The sequence below is a fragment of the Clarias gariepinus genome, chromosome 15 (genome assembly GCF_024256425.1).
Source record: "Clarias gariepinus isolate MV-2021 ecotype Netherlands chromosome 15, CGAR_prim_01v2, whole genome shotgun sequence".
In the NCBI taxonomy this organism is placed as follows: Eukaryota; Metazoa; Chordata; class Actinopteri; order Siluriformes; family Clariidae; genus Clarias; species Clarias gariepinus.
This window is the reverse complement of record NC_071114.1, coordinates 30,007,163-30,035,000: the sequence shown is the minus strand read 5'-3', so window position 1 is coordinate 30,035,000 and position 27,838 is coordinate 30,007,163. Positions and strand designations below refer to the sequence as shown.

The 27,838-nt window shown below is 39.3% G+C and overlaps 1 protein-coding gene across 3 annotated transcripts in view; it reads right to left on the bottom strand.

Annotated features, from left to right (window-relative positions):
- cd82a (CD82 molecule a) overlaps window positions 1–27,437 on the bottom strand; it is a 31,402-nt gene extending 3,965 nt beyond the window's left edge. Inside the window, exons 1-6 of one of the 3 annotated variants that reach the window (XM_053513809.1) lie at window positions 27,378–27,437; window positions 18,977–19,049; window positions 15,608–15,680; window positions 7,573–7,697; window positions 6,060–6,134; window positions 1,856–1,954 (exon numbers count right to left, since the gene is read on the bottom strand). In XM_053513809.1, coding sequence (XP_053369784.1) covers window positions 1,856–1,954; window positions 6,060–6,134; window positions 7,573–7,697; window positions 15,608–15,680; window positions 18,977–19,039 — 435 coding nt within the window. In that variant the 5' untranslated portion in view covers window positions 19,040–19,049; window positions 27,378–27,437. Of the gene's footprint in view, window positions 1–1,855; window positions 1,955–6,059; window positions 6,135–7,572; window positions 7,698–15,607; window positions 15,681–18,976; window positions 19,050–19,131; window positions 19,281–26,758; window positions 26,913–27,377 lie in introns of those variants that run through there. The other 2 variants (XM_053513807.1, XM_053513808.1) reach the window with 2 other exon arrangements.
- Between the last annotated feature and the right edge of the window lie 401 nt (window positions 27,438–27,838).

The following is a 27,838-nucleotide window of genomic DNA, read 5'->3' as shown; positions in this document are numbered from 1 at the left end:
CATGTTAAGGAGTTTAATTCTGACATGATACAATCTTTTATTCATTAAATGTCTCATAATTTTATTTTAAACATTACCAAAAGCGGCCGGGTCAGATCTGCTATCCGTAACTCCTCCGCAGTTTAGTAATGTGGCTACATTGTAATACCAAATTACCTTTTTGTTGTGGTAGACCAGAGCTGGGGTCCGTTCTTTGAACGTCGCTAACAAATATTATATTAAATATTATATTAAAACATAAATTCATAGGTTTATTATTATTAAATATGATATTACTATTATAATAAACCCTAGGCACGAGACAGCTGTCAAGACCATTAATACAAATTCTTGTATGTTTATTTTGTAACACATTTATTTTTAATATATTAAAAATATAATATTTATATAATTATATATAATAAAAATAAATATTTTTTATAATGAAAAATTGGACAAAACTAATTTTATTATAAAATAAACAATAAAAGTATACATGTTGTATGTGAAAAATATATTAATATTTAAATTTTTTCATATACAACATATTTATTTTCATATTGCTTATTTTATTTATTGTCTCATGTGATTTGTAATTTGTAAACCATTAACCTACGAATTTATTTTCTAATATAATATTTGATAGCGATTACGTGGGGGGGGGCGTTGCAATCCATGGCAGGGGGGCATTTCAGCGCATAACACGTGTTACAAAAAAAGTTGAGCCGCTCTTTTTTCATTTTGTTAACCGATCGGAGGGCTTGTGATCAGTGTTTCTACTGTCGATGCATATCGCCTTTTAAACCACGACCGCGCAATAATCCTAGACAACTCAATCCAGCTCTACTAATCATCAACAACAGGTGTGTCGAAGAACCAACTTAGCCGGATCGTAATTAGCACAATGAAGAACGGACCCCTGAAGGTGTGTTCAGAAGTTGTTTTGCTACGATGCCGATCAGCTTCCTGGAACTTTCTCCAAAGTAACGAGTGATGCAGGGTGTCTGCTCTATTCTACAGTTCAGGGATGACTAATGGGATCGCTATCCGTCATCTTGTTTCACCGTCACGCTTTTACTTTAATTCCAACTCCTCCTGAAACATTCGTCGGAATTTGAACACACCTTCACTGAGCTTTTACGAGGACGTGTAGATAGATGTGCACCAACTCTATCATTTTTAGAAGCAGGGCAGGTGACGCACAGCTTCCTTAAAAGACAGGCACTTTTTTACTTACTCAATATCTCGCAATGTTGGCTTAGTTTCTAGCGTTCCCTTACAAAGCACCTCGCATTTTCTTTTTTACTTAATATGGATCAGATCATTTGGACTTAAAATGTAAAAATTAATGTAAAAACTTGATATGAGACAAAGCATTTTTTTTTTATTCATTATAATGAGATACTGGGTCAAAGTGACAACTCAGTGGTGGTGGTGGGGTCTGAACCTAGAACCTCCTCCTATCTCTATTTTTATTTAGTAACTTGTAATTTAGATTAAGGAATTATTTTCAGTAACTCGTTATATTATATTATATCATATTATATTATATGTGATGTAAAAGTGTTGCTTTTTTCTGCATGCGTGCAGTATGTTTTCCGCACGCATCTACTCTCTCACATCGATCTTCTATAACGCTTCTATAGGCGCGGCGCAGGAACACCCAGGATTCAGAGGTTCAGAGAAGGTTTTACTTCTCATCATGATACATCTCCTGCATGTCAGTAATCATTTATTCTCCCAGTTTGCTACATATTTTGATATTTTAACCCTTAAGGACACAGAACGCTAACTACGCCTTTGACGTTGATCGAGACGCGTCACTTCATCGCGGCTCTTTGCTGAATCGGACATTTTTCCTGTAAGTATGACTCACACTCCTCTGGATGTAGTCCCAGGCCTTCTCCGCGGTCTTGTTCTGTCCCTGGTAGTTCTCCACGACTTTGATCACGATGTTGGACGTCGTCTTCCTCAGCTGCGAGAAACGAGAAAGAAAAACACAAGTGACTTCACAGACCTGCATCAGCTGCGTTGCTTTCAGAAGCTGCGTTCGACTTTCAGGTCACGTTTAAAAAGTAAAAGCATGTGTTAAAGTAATCAAGCTGAAGTTCTGCAGAATTTAATATCCTGAGCAAGAGGAAAATAGTTTAATTACAAAATCAAACCCAGGACCAACAATAAGAAATGCTGAAGAATGAATGTACAGTATTGGTTAGGAGAAAAAAAACTGTAAATTAACACAGGCCTGCAGAATTATCATAAAAATGGGCAAAAACTATATCCTTTGTTTTTAAGGGATGGTAATTTTCAGTAAAGGCATTTTTTTTTTTTTTTTTTTTACATTTTTCGTTTGTACATTTTTTGAAAACACTAGACAATTAGCTTCTTTAAAGTGATGAGAATCTTTTTGTTAGATAAAAGTCTGTTTTTAAAGTGAATTTCGTGAAGCTGCTTTGAGACAATGACCTTTGTTAAAAGCGCTTTATAAATAAAATTCAATTGAATTGAGTTATAAACTTTCTTTTAACTAAAAAACTTTCTGGTCTTTTAAAATATGCAAAAGAATTTTGCTGACCAAAGTCGAAACTAAGAAATAAATAATAACTCAACAATCTAACCTTACATGAACTCGTTCTGAACCGCATAAACCTCTGTGCGATGTGAACATGAGAGAAAATAAGCACACTGGAAGGATATTTTCACTGGAAAATCTCCCGTTATGCAGTTATGCCTCTCCAGCTGGCAGAAGATTCCACATTTGAATCCAAATCTTTCTTTAATAGCGAAATATATCTGGAATAATCTCCGTCTCCAAGACAAATGCTCACTTTACTGGAGACCCTGGTCACAAGTTTCCCTTCAAGGACGAGAAAAGACAAGGAAAGTTGGCACAATCCCAGTATCGCAGTGCGTGTGTGTGTGTGTGTGTGTGTGTGTGTGTGTGAAATGTTCATGAAACCACAGTACTGACTAATTTATCAAGTAGAAGGAGTTTAGACCAGAGTTGAAATGCCAAGAAGGTAATATCTAGCCAAGGACAATTCCAAGAGAATGTCTGAGACGCTCATGTGTGAACAGAAGCCAATTTATCACCAGGAAACAGGAACAATCATCTTGTTAGTTATCGACGTTTTCCCGACCGATAATGAGGTGCTGATTTAAAACAATAGGAGATAAAACTAGCAAAGAAGTTAAAAAAGACACACATGGGGAAATGTACAGACTTTTAAAACTTTTGTGTTTGTGGGGCGAAGAAAATTCGTGTCAGGTTTAGGAATTCAAACATTTTCACTCATTTTTGTACTTAAGTATCTCTTGTTCAGTTCAGTCTTGACATCTCTTTTTAAACTTTGTATCATTTTTACTTTACTTCAGTAGCTTTTATCTTACTAAATATCTCAGAACTTTTGACTAAGCATTTAATATTTGAACTTAAAAATTAACCCATAATTATGACTTAATAACTAGTTTTTGACTTAAAAAGTAAAAATAAAGTATGTTTTTTTAGTAAGCACAAATTTATTTTAGCTGGTAAGTAAAAAATGTATACTAAGTGACAGTTACAAGATAGTTTATACCTTGAAACTTTGTTTAAGTATGTCACTATTTATCTTAAAATATATCTTTATATATAGTTAACTTTGACTTAACATTTATTTTAAGCTTAATGAGTGTCTTGCAATTTTGACTAAGCATCTCACAGTTACCTTACCATGTATAATTTTTTACTTAAATATCTCAAATATTTTGACATGGTATCTTTGATCTATCTCTTGTTAGTATCTCATTTATACCCATATCCATCCTTTAAAGTATCTCATAATTTTGACTTAGTATCTAAATGTTAACTTTCTAAATACCTAACTAATTTCAGATGGGGTGAAGTGATAAAAACATTATATTACAATACTTGACATTTGTAGGTGTCATGTTATATACAGTACTCCGCATACATGTAAGTTTTAGGCCGTTGTGAAAAAAAAAGTCTAAGTACCTTTTTTTTTTTTTATTAACAAAATTAAAAGTAAATGAAACGAAGAGAAATTTAAATCAGATCAGTATTTGGTGTGACCCACCTTTTGCCTGAAAAACCAGAATTGCAATACATTTTTCTAGGCACACAGTTTTTGAAGCGACTCAGCAGCTTGGTCATTCCAACATCTCGGAGAACTAACCACAGATCTTCTGTGGATGTCGGCTGACTCAAATCCTCCTGTCTCTTCATGTAATCCCAGACAGACTTGGTGATGTTGAGATCAGGGCTCTGTGGGGGCCAAACCATCCTTTCCAGGACTCCTTGTTCTTCTCTCGGTTGAAGATTCTTAAGTTCTTAATGACGCCTGCCTGATGGTGTTCCGTGATGGATAAGTATCTGTCTGTATTTCCTAGCACTGAGGACACCATTAATCCTGACCAAATCTCCAACGTAGTTTGCAGAACGCAGCCTCAAACTTGCAAGGAACCTCCTCCAAGCTCCACTGGTTCCTGCAGACACCCATTATTGTACTGCTCTCCAGCTCATCAGCAAACACCCTGTCTCCTTCTACATATTTCAAATTCTGACCCATCAGTCCAGAGCACCTGCTTCCATTTTTCTTCCATTGTTCCTGTGTTTCCGTGCATAGTTGAGTCGCTTTGCTTTGTTTGCATGTCGGAGGTTTGGCTTTTGGCCCCCGATTCTTCCATGAAGACCACTTCTGACCAGATCACTTCAGACAGTAGGGGTCATAAAATGTTTTCTGCCAGTTCCTTGCTGATTGCACTGCTGGAAATCTTCCGATGTTGAAGGGAAGTGTTTTTTATCTACTGCATTACGTTTTTTTGGACGACCCATGTGTCTACGTATTGTCCGTTTTTTTGTGGTTCTTCAAAAAGCTCTTGTTTGAAATTGATGCCTGAGAGAGAGAGACCTTGCTAATGCAGTAAGAAACGTGTTGCTGTGCTCAGTCTTGTCATGGTGTATGACCTCTGACCTGAAACTGTCTTCCACAACCTCACCTTTACTAGCCAGCGTGTGTTACAGTACAGTCTGTAAATCCTGCATCATTTATAGCCCTCTATTTTAATTCTATTTCATTTTAGTAACGTCTGTAAATATTGGAAATTTTTAGACGGAATCTTTATCATTTTTAATAATCAGGGTTTTTTTTTTTATTCTTATTTTTATATTACTTTTATTGGAAAATTCTATTTCAGTTTGATTGTACTCTCACTAGTAAAGAAAGCTTACTTTTTTTTACTTACATTTCATATACAAGCATTTCACTGCGTATCGTACCATGTATGGTTGTGTACATGACGAATAAACTTTAAGTTTTAGTTTTTTAAATTTGATTTAGATTTTTCGTCTGTTTGCTCAATGTTGTAAATTGATTTAAAACATAAACACACAAATAAAATAATACATTCATATAATTTTTTTCAAGCATTCTTACTTTACAGCAACTTTTGTACAGTATACTGTATGTAAAAACATATCACAATGCCTGCAGTATCTCATAAAAGTTTATTGAGAAAATCCTTAACGGAGTAAAATTAATTCTTAAACAAAAGCAAAACTAAACTAACATGAAAATGTTGTGCGTAAAGTTCAAAAATGTCATATATGAGATGAGATTACGTGTTATTTTCTGCTTTAGTACTGATCATGGCGAATGAATGTACAAAAAAATACATATATGAAAAGTGAAAAGAGAAGGTGACCCTCGACACTGGAACTGAAAGTGGAAATTTATGTGAAGTCCAAAGAGGGAAATCTACCCTGAAAATGTCAGAAGATCAGAATGCAAAACCCTAACGTCCAGCCGCCACGCATATGTGTAATTACCCCGTGTGTGCAACAGGGGGCAGCGTGTTTACAAGTTACAAGATTGTTTTCCCCTAAAGCATTTTTCTTCCCCTCCATTGTTCTAGTAACCTGAATAAAAGAAACCACACCGGAAAATCCAGTAGAGACATAACGCCTCCATCTGAGGCACATGGGAAACACATGTCCATGTAAAGCAGAAGTTGGCTGTCTGGGTATAAAATAAACGAACAAGGCAGAACAAGACGGATGCCTGGGTGATGACGTCACTCACCTGTTCACGCTGGAAAAAGATGAGGATAGTAACAGCCACCTGAGCGATGAGGAGGAGGAGCAGGAGAGTGAAGTACTGCAGAGAAAAAAAATAACAACGAGGAGATTCATCAGGAGATTAACCATGCACATGTGCAGCAGATAAAGCGGGCTAAAAGACACAAGTCTCACGTGTAATCTGATGCACCTGGGATTAGATTACGAACATCTCGCATGTGTCCTATTTCTAAGATTCCCCTGAGATACTGAAGCTGTTTTTATACAGAGCGAGTAAAGTCACCTGTGTTTTTATGGCATGCTCATTAATAACTAATGCCTACAACAACGAAGTTTAAAACGAAAAAAAAAAAAATCGAAAGTCTGCTTTAGGCATTGTTTTGTGGATGTTCTGGCTGCTAAAGGAGGTTCTACCAGTCTATCTATAGTCTCAGACTGGGCAGCACATTTGGCCGACCACATTTTATAAATCATTAACATGATTTTTAATTTGTTCAGTGTTTGGGTTGGTTTCCCTTTACGATGCACATAATCAAACAAAACAAACACACTAAAAAGTATAGTCGCTCGGTGTGTGTGTGTGTGTGTGTGTGGTTGGAAACAACAATGGAAACAGTGTAATAAAGATTTATTAATTAAGTGCGTGTCAAAGTCACAAAAACATAAAATCTGCACGCAATAAACAATTATATAAGGAGTTAAAGATTTTGTGGCGGGTTTTTGGGCGGGAATCGAACCCATGCCTTCCACATGACAAGCGAGAAACCTACTGTACCACTGAGCCAACGTGTATTGTTTACGTTCTCTTTATTTCTGCAGTTCTCCAAATCTGTCCTTTGTCTCACTTTGGAAAAAAAAGGAGAAAAATCAAGATTTCTAAAAAAAATTTAAATAGCAATCTAAACTTTATTTACATTATACAAGGAGTCGATCAGACTCAAGTCTATTTCTCAGGACAGATTGGCAGGAGGCGGAGCTAAAGCTCGTCACTACGGTATGTTACCGAAACCCGGGTCCTAATATGGCACTGGTTTGTAGCATACCAAGAATACCAACTAGTTTGCTGTTATTGGTGTTAAACTATTGTAGTTGGGTAAGTAGTGAGTACATTTCTTGTTTTGTATTTACAAAACACGCTGTTATTTTAAAAAAAAAAGGTGTTTTTTAATGTTATCCACCATTTTTTTTATACTTCTGGTAAACGGTGCCTGAACCAATACTTAAAAAAAAATAATAATAAAAAAAGAGTAAAAAAAAAAAAAAAACAATATCCAACCCTACTTCTCACACCGTGCTCTTTGACTCTTTGTTGTGCCAGTTTTGTTCTGTTTAAAGGTTCGAGAAAGCACACGTCACTCAATCTCTTTTAGAATTAAAATTAGAACTAGAATTAAACAAATACTTTCTAGCAAAAAATATTAGGTGATTTTTTTTTTTTTTACATTAGAGAACATTTACTTAGAAATTTATACAAGTGTGTGTGTGTGTGTGTGTGTGTGTGTGTGTGTGTGTGTTACCAGGCCAAGTAGACAGCGGATCTCATAAATTGCTCCCAGACATCCCAGAAATCCCATCAGCATGGTGAACGCGCCGACACCAATCACGATGTAGGAGCCCAGCTTCAGTTCCACAGACGAGTCCTCTACACAAACAGAAAGTGGTACGAAGATGTAAATCAGCAAAACAACAGGACTGTTTAACTCATTTGCATATTCAAATAACATCCAAATCTATGCAAAAAAATATAAGATACCACGCTCTACTAATACAAGCCTGTAAGTCACCTGGCGTCAGGGTGGCACCACGTCCACTTCGGGCATATTTTTCACCTCGATAGCGCGATTACCGCAGAAACTGCGCGGGTATTAAAAACGCTGGATAAGTGCAACCAGATACGCATCAAACTTTTCACATTGACCGTTAAAACTTTAGATTTCTTCGTCTAAACAACTGACTTTCACATCACAGGTCCCGCGTTACAGCTGAAATACAAATTCAAGCAAATTTTCTATTGAATTAATAATCGATTGCATTTTCAAACAGACAGAATTCTAGTAAATTTGCATCATATGCATAGTTTTATTGATGTTTTTAACTTCGATATACTTTTCTGTCATTAACATTAGATTCTTTTGAACTACAATTTCATATACTAACTGTAACTCCTCAAATTTATAACATTTACAAAACGTGTCAAAAGTGAATCACATCGTTTAAAATTCAGCGATTAGTCGCCTAACAGATGTTGTAGAGAAGCACACATTGCAGAAACACTTTGGTCTGTTCACGAGGAAGTGTTAAGAAATTTACAACACAGATGCACGACTTCTGCAAAACTGCCACAAAGCCTTTAGAAGTCTAACGTTTTGTTTTATCCAATGTATTTCACATTTTGTTTTGTTACATTACTGCTGACAGAATGATTTTAGATGCTATTCACGTTTACACATTCGAGTTCGTCTTCAGGGATTCCATAACATTTCACATGTTGCCTTAGCGGCAAGTTATTTTACTTATATGCATGTTTAATAAAAAATAACTAATGAACTGTTGATTAATAACATCACAACTCACAAACAGCTGAAAATCGCCAAGTGCAATTCTGTCACTTAAACAGCTTGTTTTTAGTTTCACACCCTGTGTTGTTACTGTGTGTGTGTGTGTGTGTGTGTATCTAGTCCTAGCATTAAATTCACACCACTGCAATCACTTCAAATTTATATTCTTGTTTAATGTAATAGTTAGATTTAAGACTAATTGTTAAGTTAGTGTTAGTAGGTTAGCTTTAGATTAGGCTAGTTTTATTTCTTTTTGTAAATTATCCTAACCCCAACATACTGAAGTTGCTAATCGTTGCTAATTGCTAAACAAACTGAAGTTGCTAGCCAGCTAATCAGGTTTCTCAGTGAGCTAGTTAGTTTCTGTTAATTTATGTACGTAGCACCTCGGCCCTGGAGGAAGGTTGTTTCGTTTCACTGTGGACTGAACTGTATATGGTTGAAGTAACAATAAAAGCCGACTTGTCACGTGAACCGACGTCACGTGTTCCTCAGTGACACATATCGCACAGAAGAGTCACTTATTCATCCACTGTGGTTGAATATTTCTGTGTTGGACCAACAAAAAACACAACGCGAGGCCCGAGGCGCTTCGAAGTGACTAAGGAGGAGAAATATTTCCATTTCTGAAGCACCAGATGATCTTATTACAGCCACATTTTCAGCCTCGGCTAAATCCGTTTCATTCCGCCGTCCACATCTGGTTCAGTTATGACACATAACGTGCTCGGAGGTCAGCGCTGCTTTCTTTTCCAGACGCGGATTAGGCACTAAATGAAACCCTACGAGATACTCAGGACTAAGAACCTTAATCTGAGTTTAATCTGAGCTCGGATTAACACGACGCTTAGTGGGTTTAACCGGCGTCCTGTGCGAGGGTTGTTTTAGCTGAGACGGGTTCACGATTGACACTTTACAGAGATTTTAACAACCAAACCAGGGGATCAGGAGTAGCTCAGTGGTTAAGGCATTGCACTGTTGATCAGAAGGTCTGAGGTTTAAACCCCACCACCACCACAATGCCACTGTTGGGCCCCTGAGCGAACCCTTTAACCCTCAGTTGCTCGGATGTAAGAAAAAACTAAATAAAAGGCTTCCATATAAGCATGCTGTGTTGGGTTCTATGGGTTTGAACCCCCTCCCCATCACACCGAGCCACGTTCTCACTACGTCCCCGAAAAGAATTTGTACAACTTGTACAACAACAGGATGTAGTATTTTTTCCCTTGATAAGGAGCTTGGACGTGTTCAGAAAAAGCCTAATGAGAAGCAAGAACGTAATAACGACGGCCTCGACCAGTTAACATCATACGTGTCACCACTTAGTGACTCCACTGAGGTTCTACAAGCATGACAGAGACAGGAAAGACTGATTTGTCATTGGGACGTCACTGCATTGTTGCTCAGCAGGATATCAGCGCGTCTTTGTCACATATTTAGTATGAACACTGGATCCAAGATTTCTGCGTTTCTCACAGCGTCACTCCATGATGAAAAGCACTGCGTGTGTCGCGGTCCTGTGTCTATTTATATATAGATATAAAAGTGACAACATGATTCCATTTTGCCGCCGGTCCAACTGGGTCCTTCTTTATTTTTAGGAGAGTGATTAGAGCCGTAATGTAGAGCGGAAAAGATCCTAAAGTTTATCCAAGATAAACTGTTCTAAGGGAAAGGAAATAAAATCTGTTCATCTGACTTTGAAGAACATTTTCATTTCTATAAAACCTTTTGTGTTGTTAGTAGACACGGGACTGATCAGATATCCGGAAGAAATGGATTGGATTTGTTATGGAGTGGAAAACACCAAATCACACTGACTCACAAACGTAGCACATGATGACATCACACGAGTTCCAGGGCAAATCCACACAGGGCGCGGGGCTTCCCCTAAACCTCCTCACTAAACCCCAACGCCGTCAGACTTTCACTTTCAGTTTTCAGACGGCCCTGGTTAATTTTCCCATCTTCCTGCTCTGTGGTGAGACAACCAAGACCACCACCACCTCCAATCCAACACCCCCCCCCCCCCCGCAACAGGCCGCGGCTCTGAACAATAGCGGTGTATACAGTGACTTGAAAAAAAACAGACACAACATTGTGATATAACGTTCTGATGTAATCAGCAGTACCAGTCCGAAGAGTGTGTGTGTGTGTGTGTGTGTGTGTGTGTTATCTCAGTGACAAGAATCCACAAACACAAAGCAGACCTAAATGATCTAATCAATCAGTAAAGCCTTTCGGGAACGCCGCCGCGGCTCATCAGCACATTCCAAACAACGACCAAGTGGAGCGCCGGAAAATCCCGATCCTGATTGGGTCTGAAGGTTTGGAGAAAATAAACACACTACGCTATTTCTAACACATCATCCTTTCTATAGCAACGGCTCGTTCAACAAGGTTAATAGTTAAATAATTCTTTTAAAAAGCGAGGCTGTTGAAGACAAACCCGACACCATTGCCGAGGAGACATTTATTACTTTACTTTTATTTACAGAAGGAGGTTTAAAGTTAAAGCTGTGGTTCCAGAAGGAACGGAAAATAATAAATGACATAATAGGAACTAGCTTGACATAGACTTAGACGTGAATGGACTACAAAATGGATAAAAAGCGTAAGGTGTGAGTCAAAAATAAATGTAAAAATTTGCAATAATTGAGTACAAAAGTAATGAAAAAACTTTTCGAAACATACCGTAGCCTAGGAACTGTGCATGAACTACACACTTTATACTAATGCGTTATTATAAATTGATTATAAATTTGCATGTAATAACATGTACACACACACACACACACACTAACGCTCAAAAGTTTGGGGTCACTTGCAAATTTCTTTGTTTTGGTTTAGTGATTTATTGTCTACATTCTGCAACAATCCTGGGGATTTCAAAACTATAAAATAACACATATGGCATTAAGTAATTACGTAACACTAACAGTCAGTTGTTATGTTAAGACGTGAAGGTCAGCTGTTCTGCATCAGGTCTCACAAGAACAGTGTCGTGTCGAGTGCGTTTGTGAAACCCATCAAGCTCCATGATGATGAAACTGTCTCTCATGAAGACCTTCCCAGGAGAACAAGACCAGAACTGAAGTTCATTTAGAGTCACCAGTGTCTTCAGTAGAGCCTTCAGTGTTGTTTTACAGTGAAGAAAGAAAGAAATACCAGGAACGAGCATGGAGATAGAGAGTGATCCCACAGGTTTGAGCGGTTGTGTGTATAAGAGTTACAGACACTACATACAGTATAGCGCATAAAGAATAATAACCTCTGCTCTGAAAGTCACTGTTCAAACAGATTCATAGCAAATATAGCGCACTCTTCATTTACACACCCACGAGGACTAACTGCACTTTGGAACACGGACAACCACACCACTGCTAACACACACACACACACACACACACACACACACCGTATCTGTATCACTCCAGTTCATACGTCATGTTTCAGTCATACTGCTGTTTTAACACTTCTCTCATTTATATTCTATATTTCTGCAATTTCTGTAAATACTGTATCATTTCTACCTTTCTACTTTAATTCTGTTTTCTTTTTAACTTTCATTAAACAAATAATATAAAATGTAAAAAAATATATAATTGGAATTTTGGTTTGTTTAATGCCTGGGGGTGTACTGTATTATAACATCTTATAAACAAAATATATAACACATTACATCCACAATCACCCATCACAGAACGTGTCACCGTCTGAGCTACAGAATTATTTGTGTTATTTTATTTATTTATTCTGACTTAACATTAATGCATAATGAGATCTCGTTCAACACAGCAGTGAGCGTAACCTCTGGACTCAACCCGACGACCTTAAAGCTACAAGAAACCAGCCTTAACAGATAACAAAAGCCGGGCTCGGTATCTTTATCCCCCCCACCGGTTCATGTCCGAGGGAATCTGCAGACGTGACCATGTTCACAAGCTGCACGCAGATTCACACACGTGTTCTTTGCATCGTGTATGTTCAGGCCGGCGCGGAGCGGAAACATGGCGATTCTCCTGGGATCAGTGGGACCGCGGAGGCTGCTAGCGGCGGGATCAGAGACACAATAGCGTTCTGTAAACTTGCTTTCTTTTCCTTGCATTCAAAAACAGAGGGAGGGAGGGAGGGAGGAAGGGAGGCTCGGCGGATGATGGATCCCTGAGAGAACCAACAAAACTCCAGCAGCGACGGCTGACTGCAGGAATGCGTCCAGCCGGTAAAATATGGCATGAAACATGAAACGTGAACGCGTTCACCACGAGGCTCTTGCGTGACCCAAGTGTATGAGGGTCAGGAAGCGTTCCATGACACCAAATCAAACCATAAAATGAAAAAGGGGAGAAAAAAATAAAAGACACGATGAGAAATCCAAAAACTAGAATTTAAGCGAAAGTGAAATAAGGGTTAAACATTTACAGGTTACTGCGGGAATGAAAAACAGCTCAGGTTTCATGCGGAGCTGCATTTCATAGTTCAGTATGAACCCTGAGGGCTGCTCGGGTGTCATTAACACGGCCAGTTGTGTAGAGTGTCGTGTTCTTAACACCGTGGTTAAGTAACGTGCTCATGTTTGTCCGTCACTGATTCTCAGGAAAAAAAAAACATGATAAATTACGACACAACATTCAACTGGTGTGACTTGTATTTCACTGCTCATGGCGATGAACAGGCCATGTTCTGAACTACATCTGTATCGAGTTTTCATGTGAAATACTTGAAACGTCTAGAAATACAATATACAACAAGAAGTATGTGCACCCCCGGCCTTCAAACCTCTATAAGGTGCTTCTCCAACTGGATTGTTCTGAATCACACCAACCCCTCTCCACTACTCACTCACTCATCGTTTATACTGCCTTAAGTAATCGATTTACTTATCACTATACTGTACACCTCGGCCCTTACGTAAGGTCAGGAGCTCTGGTCGGTGAGTTAAGTCTATAGGTTGACAGGGTGAGGAGGTCAGACACCCAGCTGGAGCTCAGTGTAGACTCGCTGCTCCTGTGTAGCGAATGGAGCCAGCTGAGGCGTTTCAGGCATTTATATAGGATGCCTTCTGGAGGATTCCTTTCTGGGGAGGTGTTGTGGGCAGAGAGGAGACCCCGGGGGCAGACCAAGGACTAGATGGAGAGGGGGAGTCATGGAGGGGGGCATGTGTGCTTAGACTGCTGCTCTGGGTATAGATGAGCAGAAGAAGATGAATAGCTGTATAAATGGATGAATGAGTAGCTGTTTAGATGGATGGATGAATGGATGTATGGAGAGATATATGTCGGTATGTATAGATGGTTAGACAGATAGATGGAGAAATAGATGGATGACCAGATGGACAGATACAGTAGAACCAAGAAATAATAGATGTCTAATGGAAGGGAGGATCTAAAGATGCAAGTCCAAAAAGAAAAATTGCCAAGTTTCCATCAGATGTTTTGCATTCCTCATGGTGAATCACGACACCTTACACTTTCAATTTCAGTTTGAGTTCTACAACACTTCTAATGACAGACACAAAGAATTCTGTGTTGGAGATTCAGATCTGTGTAAACAAAACAAAGCGAGAATCTCCCTAACACCACATGGGGAAGAAATCCTGAGCGTCAAAACAGTGATTAATATCATCACTTTCATAGCGTCATTTCGCAGGTTGTTTTCTTACGGTTCCGCTTTTGCGTGCACATATACACCAGGTTATACGGTAAACACCTGCTCGTTTGCTTTTTAATAAACATCCAGGAGAGATTATAGCGGGAAAGTTAACTTGGTATTCTACACAATAGAGTATGCAGAGTAATCAGAAAGCTAGAGTATGTGTGTGTGTGTGTGTGTGTGTATGTGTGAAATTACCTATCGTCTATAAGCTAGCGGATACATCTCAAGCGCCACGGAGATTTAATTACTTCCTAAATGTGTCATTGTTTCTCCACATTTCGTGCTGTTTTCATCCTAAATGTGTCGTTTTCTGGTCAAAATATTTGATAGTTTAAATAAATACTTAACAAATGTTTAATAAATACTTGTTCAAACACACGTTTATTATAAATTTTTGTGACAGATATCAACAGCGTCTTTCAAAACAGAAAACATTGAGGACAGACGACATTATTTAAAACAATCAAGTTATCCTCTCTAAAAGTTTCTTCGTCTTCACGTTTGTTCAGTTTTGTCTGATCGTTTCTTTACCGTAATTAACGTAATTAAGTTTACGATCAGGTGTGTTTAGGTAAGAAGCCAGGGGAAACAAGTTTAATAACCAGTTCCTTGTTGGATTTTTTTTTTTTCCCGAGATGAGTTCGGCAGACTTGAACCGCTGGCTGTGTTCGCCGCATGCGCGCTCCAAACCCTGAGATGTTCTGCATTAACTTCAGCGTGGCCTCGTGCAAACTTGAGTCTCCAGCCCTTTGGAATCCTTGACGTAGCTGACGTGTGGAAAGACACGGCTTTGTTCTTGTCCCGCTCGGACGCGGCCGCTCGATGAATCTCTTCACACCGATGACTAACGTGGATCCGAGAGTTGACGCGATGCATGCTAATGAGAGCGGGGCTAAATGAGGCCAGTGTGGCGCGGCCGTGGCACCCGCGTGCTGCCTCGGGTAGCGTTACGTCACCCTCGTGCTGCCAGGCCGGTTATCCGCACCGCTCGTGAAACCGCGCTCTATTCCACAGAACACACAGACCCACTGACCTCGCGGTAACAGCCTTAAGGATGGAATACAGATCAGCGTGTGTGTCTGCGCGCTTGTGTTTGCTTGTATGTGCTAGTATGAGTAACGCGGTGATGAGAATCCCTTACAGAACAACCGACATCATGTGACTTCGCGAAGCAAAGGTGGTCATCGAACAAAGAAACTAAATCAGACGCAGATGGCAGCGTAAAAAACATGTCCCGAACTAATGAGTCAGACGGAAGCTAACAGGAGCTAATGCTAACGCGAGAGTGAAAAAAGAAGCAGGAACGTGTGCTTATTGATCGCGTGTTAAATATACTTACGCATGATTGCAAGGAAGCTCTGATTGTCCAGGAGGATCCAGAGTCCAAAACCCATAATCAGGGCTCCAAAGATCTGGAGAGAGAGAGAGACAGAGAGACAGAGAGAGAGAGACAGAGGGACAGACAGAGAGAGAGAGAGAGAGAGAGAGAGAGAGAGAGAGAATAAATCATAAACTGGAGTAAAGGGGAAAAGCAGGGCCTCACATTTTAAATTTACAAGCTGGTCGCTCCAAATCACTTGGACAGGACGAAAGGAGGAAAGTGTGTGTGTGTGTGTGTGTGTGTGTGTGTGTGTGTACACGAATGTATACACTGTGCCAGAGTGAACTGGAAGACACTAAGAAGTTCAAACCATTGGTTTTTTTAAGAGCCATCTCTCTCCCCCTCTCTCTCTCTTTCTAGCTCAGTCTCTCTCTCTCTCGTTTTTCATCTTTTTTCTTCCGACATCTCTCCTTTTCTCTGTTTCTCTTTTTCTCCATAACTCTCTCATTCTCTGTCTCTCTTTCTCTTTTTTCGTCTCCCTCTCTCTCCTTTTCTCTCTCTCGTTCCCCTCTGCAGTACATCACTAAAACATCTGGGATTGATCGAGTCCTGGCCGTGCGTGGCAGCCGGAGCTACAGCAGCAGGAGCAAGGAAGGGGGGGGGGGGGGTGAGGTTGTAGCGGATGTGGCCTGTGTCTGAGAAGACCAGAACCTGCCCCAAACGCACCCCATCAATCTGCGGTTCACAGTCCGGCCCGACCCCAGGGCCTGCGCTGAACACTTCCTGTTTCTGGCTGTAAAAGCTCAGCCGTGGCGTCGCTGCTCTCACGCCGACCGCTCATTATATTTTCCAGTAACAGCGCAGCCTCGTGTGTTTTATTCCTCTTACACCTAAGCAAACTGCGGAAGATCAAATGTCTATAGCGTCTAAGAACCATCGTTTCCTCAGCAGCCTCTCACTGTCTCTTCCTTCCAGTTAATATATTGCAATATAACAATAAACAACAATGAGCGGGCCCAAGCACCCTGTGCCGTCACATCCCCGGGCACATCAGAAAGACAAAAAAGGGGTCACACGCATTTACCAATACCAGTATGACATCATTTTAGAATAGAGGAAATTTTATGCCAAGACTATCAAAAAGCCCTCGGATGCTGGGGAAAAAAAAGGCAATCACCATATGATGTCAATCAATGTGATGTCACACAGAAAGTTATTAACCACTTTTCAGCATAGGTTTACGGCGTTGTCTCGGCTGAACCGTTTGAGCTATCAAAAATCTCTCTGCAATTTTGCATCCGCCATGTATTGAGCCTACATGGGCCCGGTTTGGTGGCGATCGCATAAATCCCCTGGGAGGAGTACATCAAAATCCATTGTGTGCGTTTTGCAAATGACCCAAAATAACTGACTTCCTGTTGAGTAGTGCCCACGACATGCAATGCGAAAGTTGTTCAGCTCAATGAGCTCTAAATATTTAATGGGTTTCATGTGCATACGTGCAAGTGTGTATGAGCTATGCAGCAAACTTTGTGTTGCTCCGGCACCCTAATGGCAGCAGAAAAAGCCCCTAAAAAGCCCCTGATGCTGGAAAAAAATACTTCGAAGAACAAGAGGGCCCTCACACACTATGACATCAGCACTATCAAACAGCAGCACTTTCATAGCGATGTCAATGACATAACAGCCGTGGTGTCATCGTGCTGATGTCATAGTGCTTGGACCCTAAAAACCCTTGTTACAGTCATACACCTTCCTCAGTCTGATACAGCGAGCTGACACTGGAGACTTTGACTTGACTGGAGACTCATAAAACTGCACCGCTAATGACGCTAACCTTAAATATTTAAGACCGCTGTGGCGTAAACATGGTAAGATCCTGGGAAGCCTTTACAGATGACGTATAAAAGGGGATCGGGTCAGGTCTGGACCAACATCCTGAGCTTGTTACAGCCCCGGCGTTTCAGTAGAGAGCCAGCTCTGATATCAGTATTCTCAGAACACAGACGCTAAAAATAAAATTTCTGCTCCTGAAATAACCCGGTGCACCACCGGCGTAGTAGCGAAGGGTGTAATCCAGCACTTCGCCGCCGCTTCACTCTTTCATTCCCAGTACGACGTCGAGGCTAAACAACTCCTCCTGTGGCGCAGCTTTGATCCGGACATGTGTGCCGGGGATAATGCTACAGCTCCGGCCGAATTTGTTTGGACCTGGTAAGGGAGGCCTGTGATTTAAAGGGCGTATGTCTGGGTAAGAGGTTTCATTTAGTCAGGGTGGGGGCGCGCGCAGGGGACCCGCAGAGACCCGGGTGGTTATCATCTGTGTAATTACAGGAATGTCTTTACAAAGAGAGAGGGGGGGGGGGCTGATAGAGATAACTCTGTTAAAAACATCAATCTTGCCCGAACATAAAGTTCCCCAAAATACAGCTGTTCTGTGAACTGGAGAATGGCGCAAAAAAAAAGTTTATGTTTCTTCATTTTGTAAACTGTTTAAATAGGATCTTCCTTCCAAGATTTCCTGACTTATTATTATCAATAACAGTTTCCTACATTACCCACAATGCTCCCTACAGATCCCTGGAGAAGGAGTACACCTTTATCCAGCAACATTTTATCTCATTATACATCCGAGCAGTTGAGGGTTGAGGGCCTCGCTCAAGGGCCCTACAGTCGCAACTGAACCGAACTGATATGAACTGTAATCCATCGAGTGAACCCCTGACCATGATGCGGCGGCTCCTACTACTTTATGGGCGTTTTCACATTAGGGACCTGGGATCGTTTCTGAGAACATTTCACCCTCAAGTCTGTTTATTCTGATCAGCGAGAACACAATCGCTCCGCGCTTGAGTCTGAAATGACTTAAGCTCAGGCAGTTCACGGCTAACGCAAGCTACAAAGCTAACTAGCTTCTTACACTAGGCTGAATCCCAAAGCCCTCTCTAACCCCTGATCAAGGGCATTACTTAGTGTGTGAGACAAGGGATTGTACACCCTACATAGTGCACTAGATTTCCATTCAATTTGGGATTCAACAATAGAACCCAAAAGTTAATAGAGCTGATCTATAAGTTTTTCAGGACTGTCCACCACCTCCATGGTACCAGTACAAATTTAAAACTACCTTTAACCCTGTTAATGACACTAACTGTCAGTCACCAGCTCCATCAGTCGCAGTTTGTTAGTTCTACCAGGCCCATGAGATATGTGTTGTTAACAAATAGTAAATAACAAATTTAGGATGCTGCAGTGATAAACAGCAACATTTAACCCTTAGCATTTTGTTTATCTGCCAGGGTCAGGGTTAAGTCTGGGTTTATCTGCCATAAGTCAGGGTTATGAGATGTGGAGTGTCAAAAACACAAAACAGAGAAGAATACTCACGAAGAACAGGAAATTAAAGAAAGACAGGAAGTACTTTGTAGCCGTGATGCAACCTTTGCCCATTTTGCTGACTCTGAAAAAGAAAAAAAGAACGTTTCAGGACATTATATATTCAAAACATTAGCAATTATTATAACATAATGGAAAGATTTTACCATGTGACGTGAATAAACGTGAATCAGATTCATACAGTTTAATGCTCAAGAAGTTTGTAAAACAAACACGAGTTCAAATAACACTTGAGGATTTTCTCCTGTTGTTTGCAGCGACGCTGCTTCTCCAGCTCGCGCTCTGAAGCCTGCACGCCGCGCGACGCGACACACTTCCTGACCTCGCAGCAAAACTGAAAGTAACGAGACATAACAAGAACGAAGACGCGAGACAAAAGTTCAGCGTCCTCGGAGTGTGTCTGAGAAAAGAGCGGCCTGATGTCATCGGTTACATCACCAGGCGACAGGAGACGCTCGTGTCGGTCGTGAAGACGCTCGTCAGAAGCAAACAAAAGGGAGCGTTCACGCGCTGTTCACAGTCAACACCTAAAACCTTATTAGTGCGAGTTTTTATAATTTGTTTACGTGGGATTTTATCAGGATGCACGAGTTCACGCAGGTCACAGTAAACCAACCCCTCATACAAAGTGGATTTTTGCTTTCATTCATGTCCTATTTTTAAGCTTTTTAAAGTTTAAAAATCGAGCCATCTCAACAGAAAACAACAACAAACAAACAAACAACAACAACAAAACCTCTTACACAAAAATTCTAGTGCATGTGAAAGTAGGGCTGTAATGTACTGATATACTCCAACATCGACATTCAGCGTAGATACTAAAACCTCATTCTAGATATTGGAAATCTATCCAACTATTTATCTATCTATTTATTTATTTTCATCACATCATTGTTTAACAAATTTCTTATAGCATAATTTTTAAAAAACGCTCATCCACCATTTACAAAACTATTTTCTCTTTTTAATGTTACTTTTTCTAAAAAAAAAAAATGTCACAACATCTGTCCGCCATGGCCCCGCCCACATCTGGATGGGAATCAGTGCCAAAACCCACAGTCATAACCAGTCACAGAAGCACTTTCAGTAAGAACACACATCTGATAACGTTATGTCGTCTTAAACAACACGCCGTCTCTGCACTAATCACTTCTAAATCGGTTTCAACCGTCCGTGTCGTTCTGTTCACGGCTAACGCTTAGCTACAAAGCTAACTAGCTCCCAACACTAGGCTGAATCCCAAATCTCTCTCTAACCCCTGATCAAGGGCACTATTTGGTATGTGGAACAAGGGATTGTACACCCTACATAGTGCACTAGCTATTAGGGATTCGACCCTAGAACAGTTAGTTAGCTATTAATTAGAAAGCTTGAAAAGTCAGTTTTGGTTAATGTTACCGGCACATCATTTTATGAAGGGTGACTTTAGCAGAGCATATTCCAGAGCATCGTCTCATTTGCAACACAAGCACTCCATGAGCTAATGCTAATTCTAGCAATCACATATTTGTAGGTAAGTACGTTATGATACGACTTTTGAATAAGTTATGAAGTCCGCTAAAACATACTACATATGACAATAATCAACAGAAGAGAAGCTAGCAGTGGTTAGGTTACTCTTTTATCTGTTTATCACAGAATCGGGTAATGTTTCTGTTAATTTTTGTCCATCTAATGTAATTATCTACAAAAATACACAGCAGCTTAATGTCTGTTAACGGTCCTTCTTCTGTCTCCTGCTAGGAAAATTTTTTTGCTAAACGATATTTATATCCTTATACACGTCATGTATCATAGAAACGCCTCTGAAAATCATGATGATATTTTGTTGCATCGTTAAGCTTTTAAAAAAAAAAAAAACAACAAACAGAAAAAACGATCACTGTTAATAATATGCATTGATATTTAATTACAAGACAGTCTAAACCAGATTGACTCCAAAGGTGTGTGCGCTCTCTGAGAGAACCTGCACTTTACAATTAAAGAGACTTAAAACCGGTTTGTAGACGAGTTATAAAAGGAGCGCAGGCGGCTAATCGGTGAATAAAAAGAGGATGAAATAGCACAAAGCGTTCAGTTAATGAACTCTGTTGTAGAGAAGAATCGCAATACAAATCGAATCTGCACGAGATATTGCGATAATATCGTATCGAGTGACTCCTGGTGATTCCCATCCCTAATTCATTTATTCAAATAGTTTAATATGAAGGTTGGGTAAGAATGTTATTATTATTTCTTATTTTTTACAAAATCAGGATGTTGATATTTTGAAATTAAGTCAATTTAAAACTCATAATACTAGATACAATGTCGTGAACAAGACCCAACAACAATGTAGCTAAAAAAAACTCTGTTGCAACAAACACAACTTGACAAGACACTTCAGATCTTCCTGTTGGCCCCGCCTCCTCATTCAATGGACAGGTAAAATCTTTGTCTTGTTCTATTAAAAAGAAATTATTCTGACAAACGATCAGGTATTGTTGGCGGACATTTCGTGTAAGCACTTCTGATTAAAAAACATAAACGAGTTCGAAAGCGTAATGATTTGAGGTATTTAGATTATCTTTCTTTGAAGTTCTTCTTTTCAAAGCTTAAACTATTTCAAAAAACATCAGAAACTCCGCTCTGCCTCCCTTCACCCCGACCTTATAAAAACCTCTTTGACTCATTTCCTCGGCTGTCAGAATTTTCAAAGCGCTGCTATTTATATCCATAGGCTGAGCGAGGGAAGAGCGGAGGTCTGACGGATGATCACGTTACTGTCTTTCACTTATCATGGACACTCCTGCAGAAGAGAAAAAGTAAAAGGACAAAGTAGGACACTTTCTGTACTCCTAATTGTACTTTCCTGTACCAGTCGCAACACGAAATAAAACGACACAAAGGAAGAAAGACACGGGAAAAAACGATAGTCTAATCCTTTACTAAAGCCTTGGACATGTCAGAACTGGGATGATAAAATTAATACAAGAAGAACAGCATTTATTCTACCGTAAGCGGTTAAACCAGACATGACATGAAACCGGGACCGCAAAATAAATGCAATTAAAAAATTTATTAATAATCAGGTAAATAACAAAGAAATATAGGTGATATAAGTGTGAACTATGAGGTAATGAAGTGATTTGAAACAAGTGTGATATGCTGCAGATGTGCATGTCAGAACATCTGTACTTTTTTAAAACATCTGGAAAAAGTGTTAGAAGTTCCCTATGGAGGCGGGGGGGCAGACGAGCTGAAGTTCATCAGCATGCGACACACACCGAGGTGCTAGTTAACACCCCAAGGCCTTTCCTCTTTCCAACCCCCCTCCATACACACACACACACACACACACACACACACCCTGCTGAGAGACAGGGCCAGCTTTGATTTCCCACAACAACAAAGGCAGCTTTTCAGTGACGCTTTTCACAGCTTACAAAAGCAGAAACTCTACACACACTAAAGACGTACACTGGCTTAAACGGTCCACGCCACACAATGAGTTCTGCAAAGATTTTTTTTTAAACGAGCAGCTCAAAATTGACCATAGATCCCGAAAAACAAGCTTCTCCATCCAGACGGCTTTATATCCGCGGCTGACACAAACTTGACAGCGAGCAGCACCGCACCGCCGCAGATGGCCCGACCCAAATCACGCTGGCCTTTAAATAAAGCCCCGTCCGCTCTTTCTCTCCATCTCCAGACGACTTAATTCAGTCTCGTGAATGCCGGATGGTTTCCCGTGGCAACCATAGAAACGGGAGGGTAAAGAACAAGTGGATCCTCTTGAGAAAGCAAACACTCTCACGCTCCGTGGCATGTAAACAGGAAAAATAGTAATAATAATAATGAGGCCGGCGCCGGTCTACGTTCATTCCAGCACCTGAAGACGGTGACTTTGGTTAAGTGGGGTCCTCAAACCGGTCCTCAAAGAGACCAAGAGGAAAAGTTTAACCCCATGTCTGTTCACACTAGCAACCGACAAGCCACATGTGTATGTACTGTGTGTTCAAAATCAAACCCAAATTCAAAGTTTATTTGTCACATACACAGTCATACACAGTACGATATGCAGTGAAATGCTTACACGACCGCCAATGACCTTAACAGTTTTAAAAACAATTGACAAGAAATAAGACAGAAATTAAAAAGGAGCAAGAAATAAATAAATAGTTTAACTATAAGAAGTTAGAGCAAAATATAAAAGTTTTCGAAATATATATATGTGTGTGTGTGTGTGTGTGTTTGTGTGTGTACACTTTCTGCGGTTATCATCACAAAATGTAATAAATGAATGCTTGTACAGCACTTGTGATTTAAATCGATATTAGGGTTTAAAACAATCTCCGCAACTACTTCCTTACAATCGGGACATTTCATGTGACACACATTTAACGAGAGGTTGTACACGGCAAGATATGATGAAGTGTCTGGATTTGCCACTTGTTTACTAACTAGCTAAACAGCAATAAAATTAATTAAAATACTTGATATTTAGGAAAAAACACAGCACAAGAGCAAAACTGAAGAAACATGTTGTACATAAGATCGGTCCGAGGGATCAATCGAGCTAATTGTTTGTATTGGCTGCATCATAACTTACTTGCTTGCAGTTGAAAAAAATGTATGCATGACCTTAAGTGTAATATTAATTATTGTAAAACTAATATTCGCTTAATAATCTCACAGTCTGCATATGTACATGAATATGTAAATTATGTCACTATAAGGTCACTACTCCTACCTAGCACCCTTGCATACCTAGCTACATGCTGCTAGCTTACATCAGTTATGGGTAAGATTACAGTATTTACATCATAATGGACAACTTAACAAGATTGTGTAGGAAACCTAACACGCTTAGCATGCAGGTTCATTAAATGCAATGTTGTTATGCCTTATGATTGGTCTGAAGCTATGATGTTTATTAGTGACATCATTTAAAGTCACATTCTGCAACTTTATGATGTCTATAATGTTTGTTAGTGACATCATTAATGAGGTTTTACAGTAAATACTGTAAGTGAGTAACCCCTAAAACAACAACAATAATAAAAGCAAGTTATTAAGTTCCGGATGGAAGCATCTTAGTAAAGACTGCTGCAGTTACACTATATAAAAGAGACACACAAACTACACTTCCTGTTAGAATAAAGACAAATGTGGAATCCGGTCGAACTGGACTTCTAGCTGTTGAAAGCATGTTGATAGCCGTGTCAGCGTCTACTGAAAGATGACAAAACGAGCCTAATGCGTACACCATTTTAGGGAACATTTACTGAAACATACACAGTTTACATCATGCAGAGCGAGAACAGCAGACTGTGTTCAACAGCGAAACATGTGTTTCACATTAGAACTTCACAGCAAAACCAGCGCCAGATTCCGCTGGAAAGTCAGAGATGACCTACATTCGGAAAAGCATTCGCTCCACTACCACCACCTCATAAGGAGGGCATTAACCCCCAGTGACAGATGTCCCATTAATTCACTGAGAAAAAGAAGAAGAAGAAGCTGACACACAGAGCTGGTATTTAGTTGTGTTGTTGATCAAATCAAAAGCTTGACCAGTTCACAAATAGCAAACAGAGCTAATTTTGTAGTTGGGTAACTAGCACGATTTATATTCACGACCCCCAATGGACCACAAATAAACCTTAACAAGGAGTCCAGACAACAAGGCACAATGGAGGGACAGAAAGAAACTCAGCACAGAACTTCATCCAAAAAAAGAAACATATATATTTTTAGAGATTTTAATTACTGAAGTTTAAATTCTTAGTTTTTATTAATAAATCTATTACAAATAAGAGTAAAAAAATTTGTTTTACACCAAATCAAATAACGATTTTTTTTTAGCAATGACATCATGAAATATTGTAATCATTATTTTTAAGTCAAGTTTAAAAATTCATAGTTAACTTTAATGCGCTAAAATGTATTTTTCTATAAAATGTTAACAAATATGTTAAATAGTTTCAAAAGTATGGGCAGAGATTTTCTAACTTATAATTAATTAACGTAGAAATAATATGGTAATAAAATTTAGGACTAAATGGTTTCTTTTACAAATGCTTTTTTTTCTGAACAACATTTCAAATCTAGTATTTAGTGTGACTAAATTTCAGATTTTTTTAAATTATATATCAATGACTCAAATTTTTATGATATACTTAATATTAACAATATCCACCTAACATAACTTAAGGAACAAAGCAAATAAAATCAATACCAGCTAGCTCCTAGCCTCTTGCTAACACCATAATGTAAATTATCTTAGGATCTAAAATTTGAAAGCTGTAAATGATAACTGTAATCTCAATCAATAGCGAAGAAAAGGTTTAGTTCACAGGGTTAGAAAACAAATGATAAAAGCACTATTGAAGTATTCAAGTGGTTATCTGTACTGATGATTTCATTATAAGGAATACGACTGAGTGATTTAATGTTGTAATACATTAGGTCAGGATACAATGTTCTGAAGTAGCATGATATTTTTATTTTATTTTTTTACTTTTTTTAAAACAAAAAACTTAAACTTTGTTAATAAATTTGATCGCTTTCAATAATTGATTCCTTTTGTGATTGATAACTGTTATCTCAAACAATAGTAAAGCAAAGGTTTGGTCTACAGGGTCAGAAAACAAACTATAGAAACTCTAGTCAAGCAGTCCAGTAGTTATCTGTACTGAGAATTTCATTACTGGGATACGGAATAGGACTAAACGATTTGATGACATAATACTGACATTGTAATAAATTAGGTCAGGATACAATGTTCTGAAGTATCATGATATCTTTTTAGACATTTATTTATTTATTTATTTGTAACAAAAAAGACAAACTAAAAAAAATTACTTTGTAAAATGATATTCTGACAAACATTTTTTTTCCAAATTCCCGGCATACACATTAAATACTGTATATTCCTATATAAAAGCATCTACTTAGGAATCATCTACCTCATGATACATATATAGTGATTGTCATATTTTTTGTCATATTGTCTATACTTAATAAGGAAAACCATTCATGTTTTTCTTCTTTTTCTTAATTAAATTGGTATTAGTGATCAATGTTGAAAAACATAGCTACATAGTTATTAATACAGGAGATATCATATTAGGAAAAGCAAATATCGTGAATTATCCGAGCATTCTGTATCGCCGCAGACTCCAAGTATCGTGATATGATTTTCTTTTCGTGATATTGACTAACTCAGGACAAAATATCACTTAAATCTTGTTATTTTTCTATTTGGGCTGATAGGTTTTAACGGTGGATAACAAACAGATGAAAATTATTTCAGATAACAACTTTGGGAACTTTTATATAGAAAGAATGTATAAGGAGAATGAGTTTGGTGAACTGTGACACGATCCTCTCACAGGTTACAGCACGAGCTTTGGCGTCGTCTGTCACAAAGATGAAAATAAACTAGTACAAAATTATATACAAACATATATATTTTTTTAATCGTCTGATCTTACGCCACTACACATGTACACGTTTGTGGGAGACGGACTACACGTCGAGCTTTACACGTTTTAATTTTTACCTCAGAAAGATAACTATGGGGGGCTCGCGCGCTGCTCGCGCCACATCAGCGCCTCTCTCTCTCGCGCATTCTCTCTCTCTCTCTCTCTCTCAAAGCAACAACCAAAAAAAATAATGTAAAATAACGCGCGCGAAACAGCAAACATCAATGCAGCGCAACAAAAAAACGAAACTTTCCAAAAGTGCGCACTAGTCCTCTATTTAGTGCATGTCGTTTGCAATACTCACGTTTTATTCTTTTGTTCTTTTCTTCTGGATAAAGAGTCCTACAGCTGTCAGTCGCGCGCTGCTGCGTTCTTGAGCGACTCCTGAACACTCACACACACTAACACACTCTCACACACATGCACAATGTGGCAGAGCGCTGAACTCACTCCCACGACTAAAGCGCTCGCGCTCTCCACCATGCGGCAGAGCTCCGTCACCACGGAAACACACACACACACACACACACGAGCTGATCCATGCATGCACGCCTGCCCACGCTTTGACCGTGACAACGCACTGTACATGATTTATAGCATGTTATATAACTTGCCTACACACTGCTCATACAAGTCCAATCCCATGTACATGCATCATCGTTAAAAAAAAGAAAAGAAAAGAAAAGAAAATCCATCCTGAAACAAGTGCATTATTTTATTTTAATTCACTTCAATATGTAGAAGGCTCTGGTTCGATTCCCAACCAATGCCCCAAAGTTTTGTGCGAATCTGATGGCGACCCCACTGTAGAACCAGAAGAAAGACTAACAATAACATTTGGAATGTCAGTGATACAAAGTTGCACTTATACAAATGTTCCCCAGAATGCAGTGCAGATGTTCGAGTGCAGCGGATCGACTTACGCAAAAGCGAGAGGGTGTCGACGTTGTAGATTAGTGTGAAAGCTGAATCTTTGGTAGCTGGCCTGATTAAGCAGAGTCTCCCGATTATAAATCCCTCTATTTAAAAAACAGGAACTGCGTATGTTAGGGTGGTGTTTAGGTTACATTATGACATAATAGTACACACAGGAAGCCCCATCATACTGTAGGTGTGTCACAAGTAGGCAGCTTCATTATCAACTTTTATGTCATACTGTGAGCATGTCACAAGTTATTCTCACCGACTGTAACAGTAGGCAGCATTGTCCATGGCGAAAAAGGGTTTGTCAGGCTCTCAGTGTATCGCAGTGTATCGTCTATGGACGAAAATAGTAACGTCAGTCTGAGCTCATAGCTACTGAAACCCCGGATCAGACTATGACATGTCTACAGCGAAAGCACATACGATAGGAAGAAATAGCGGCTGCCAAATCATTGGAGCA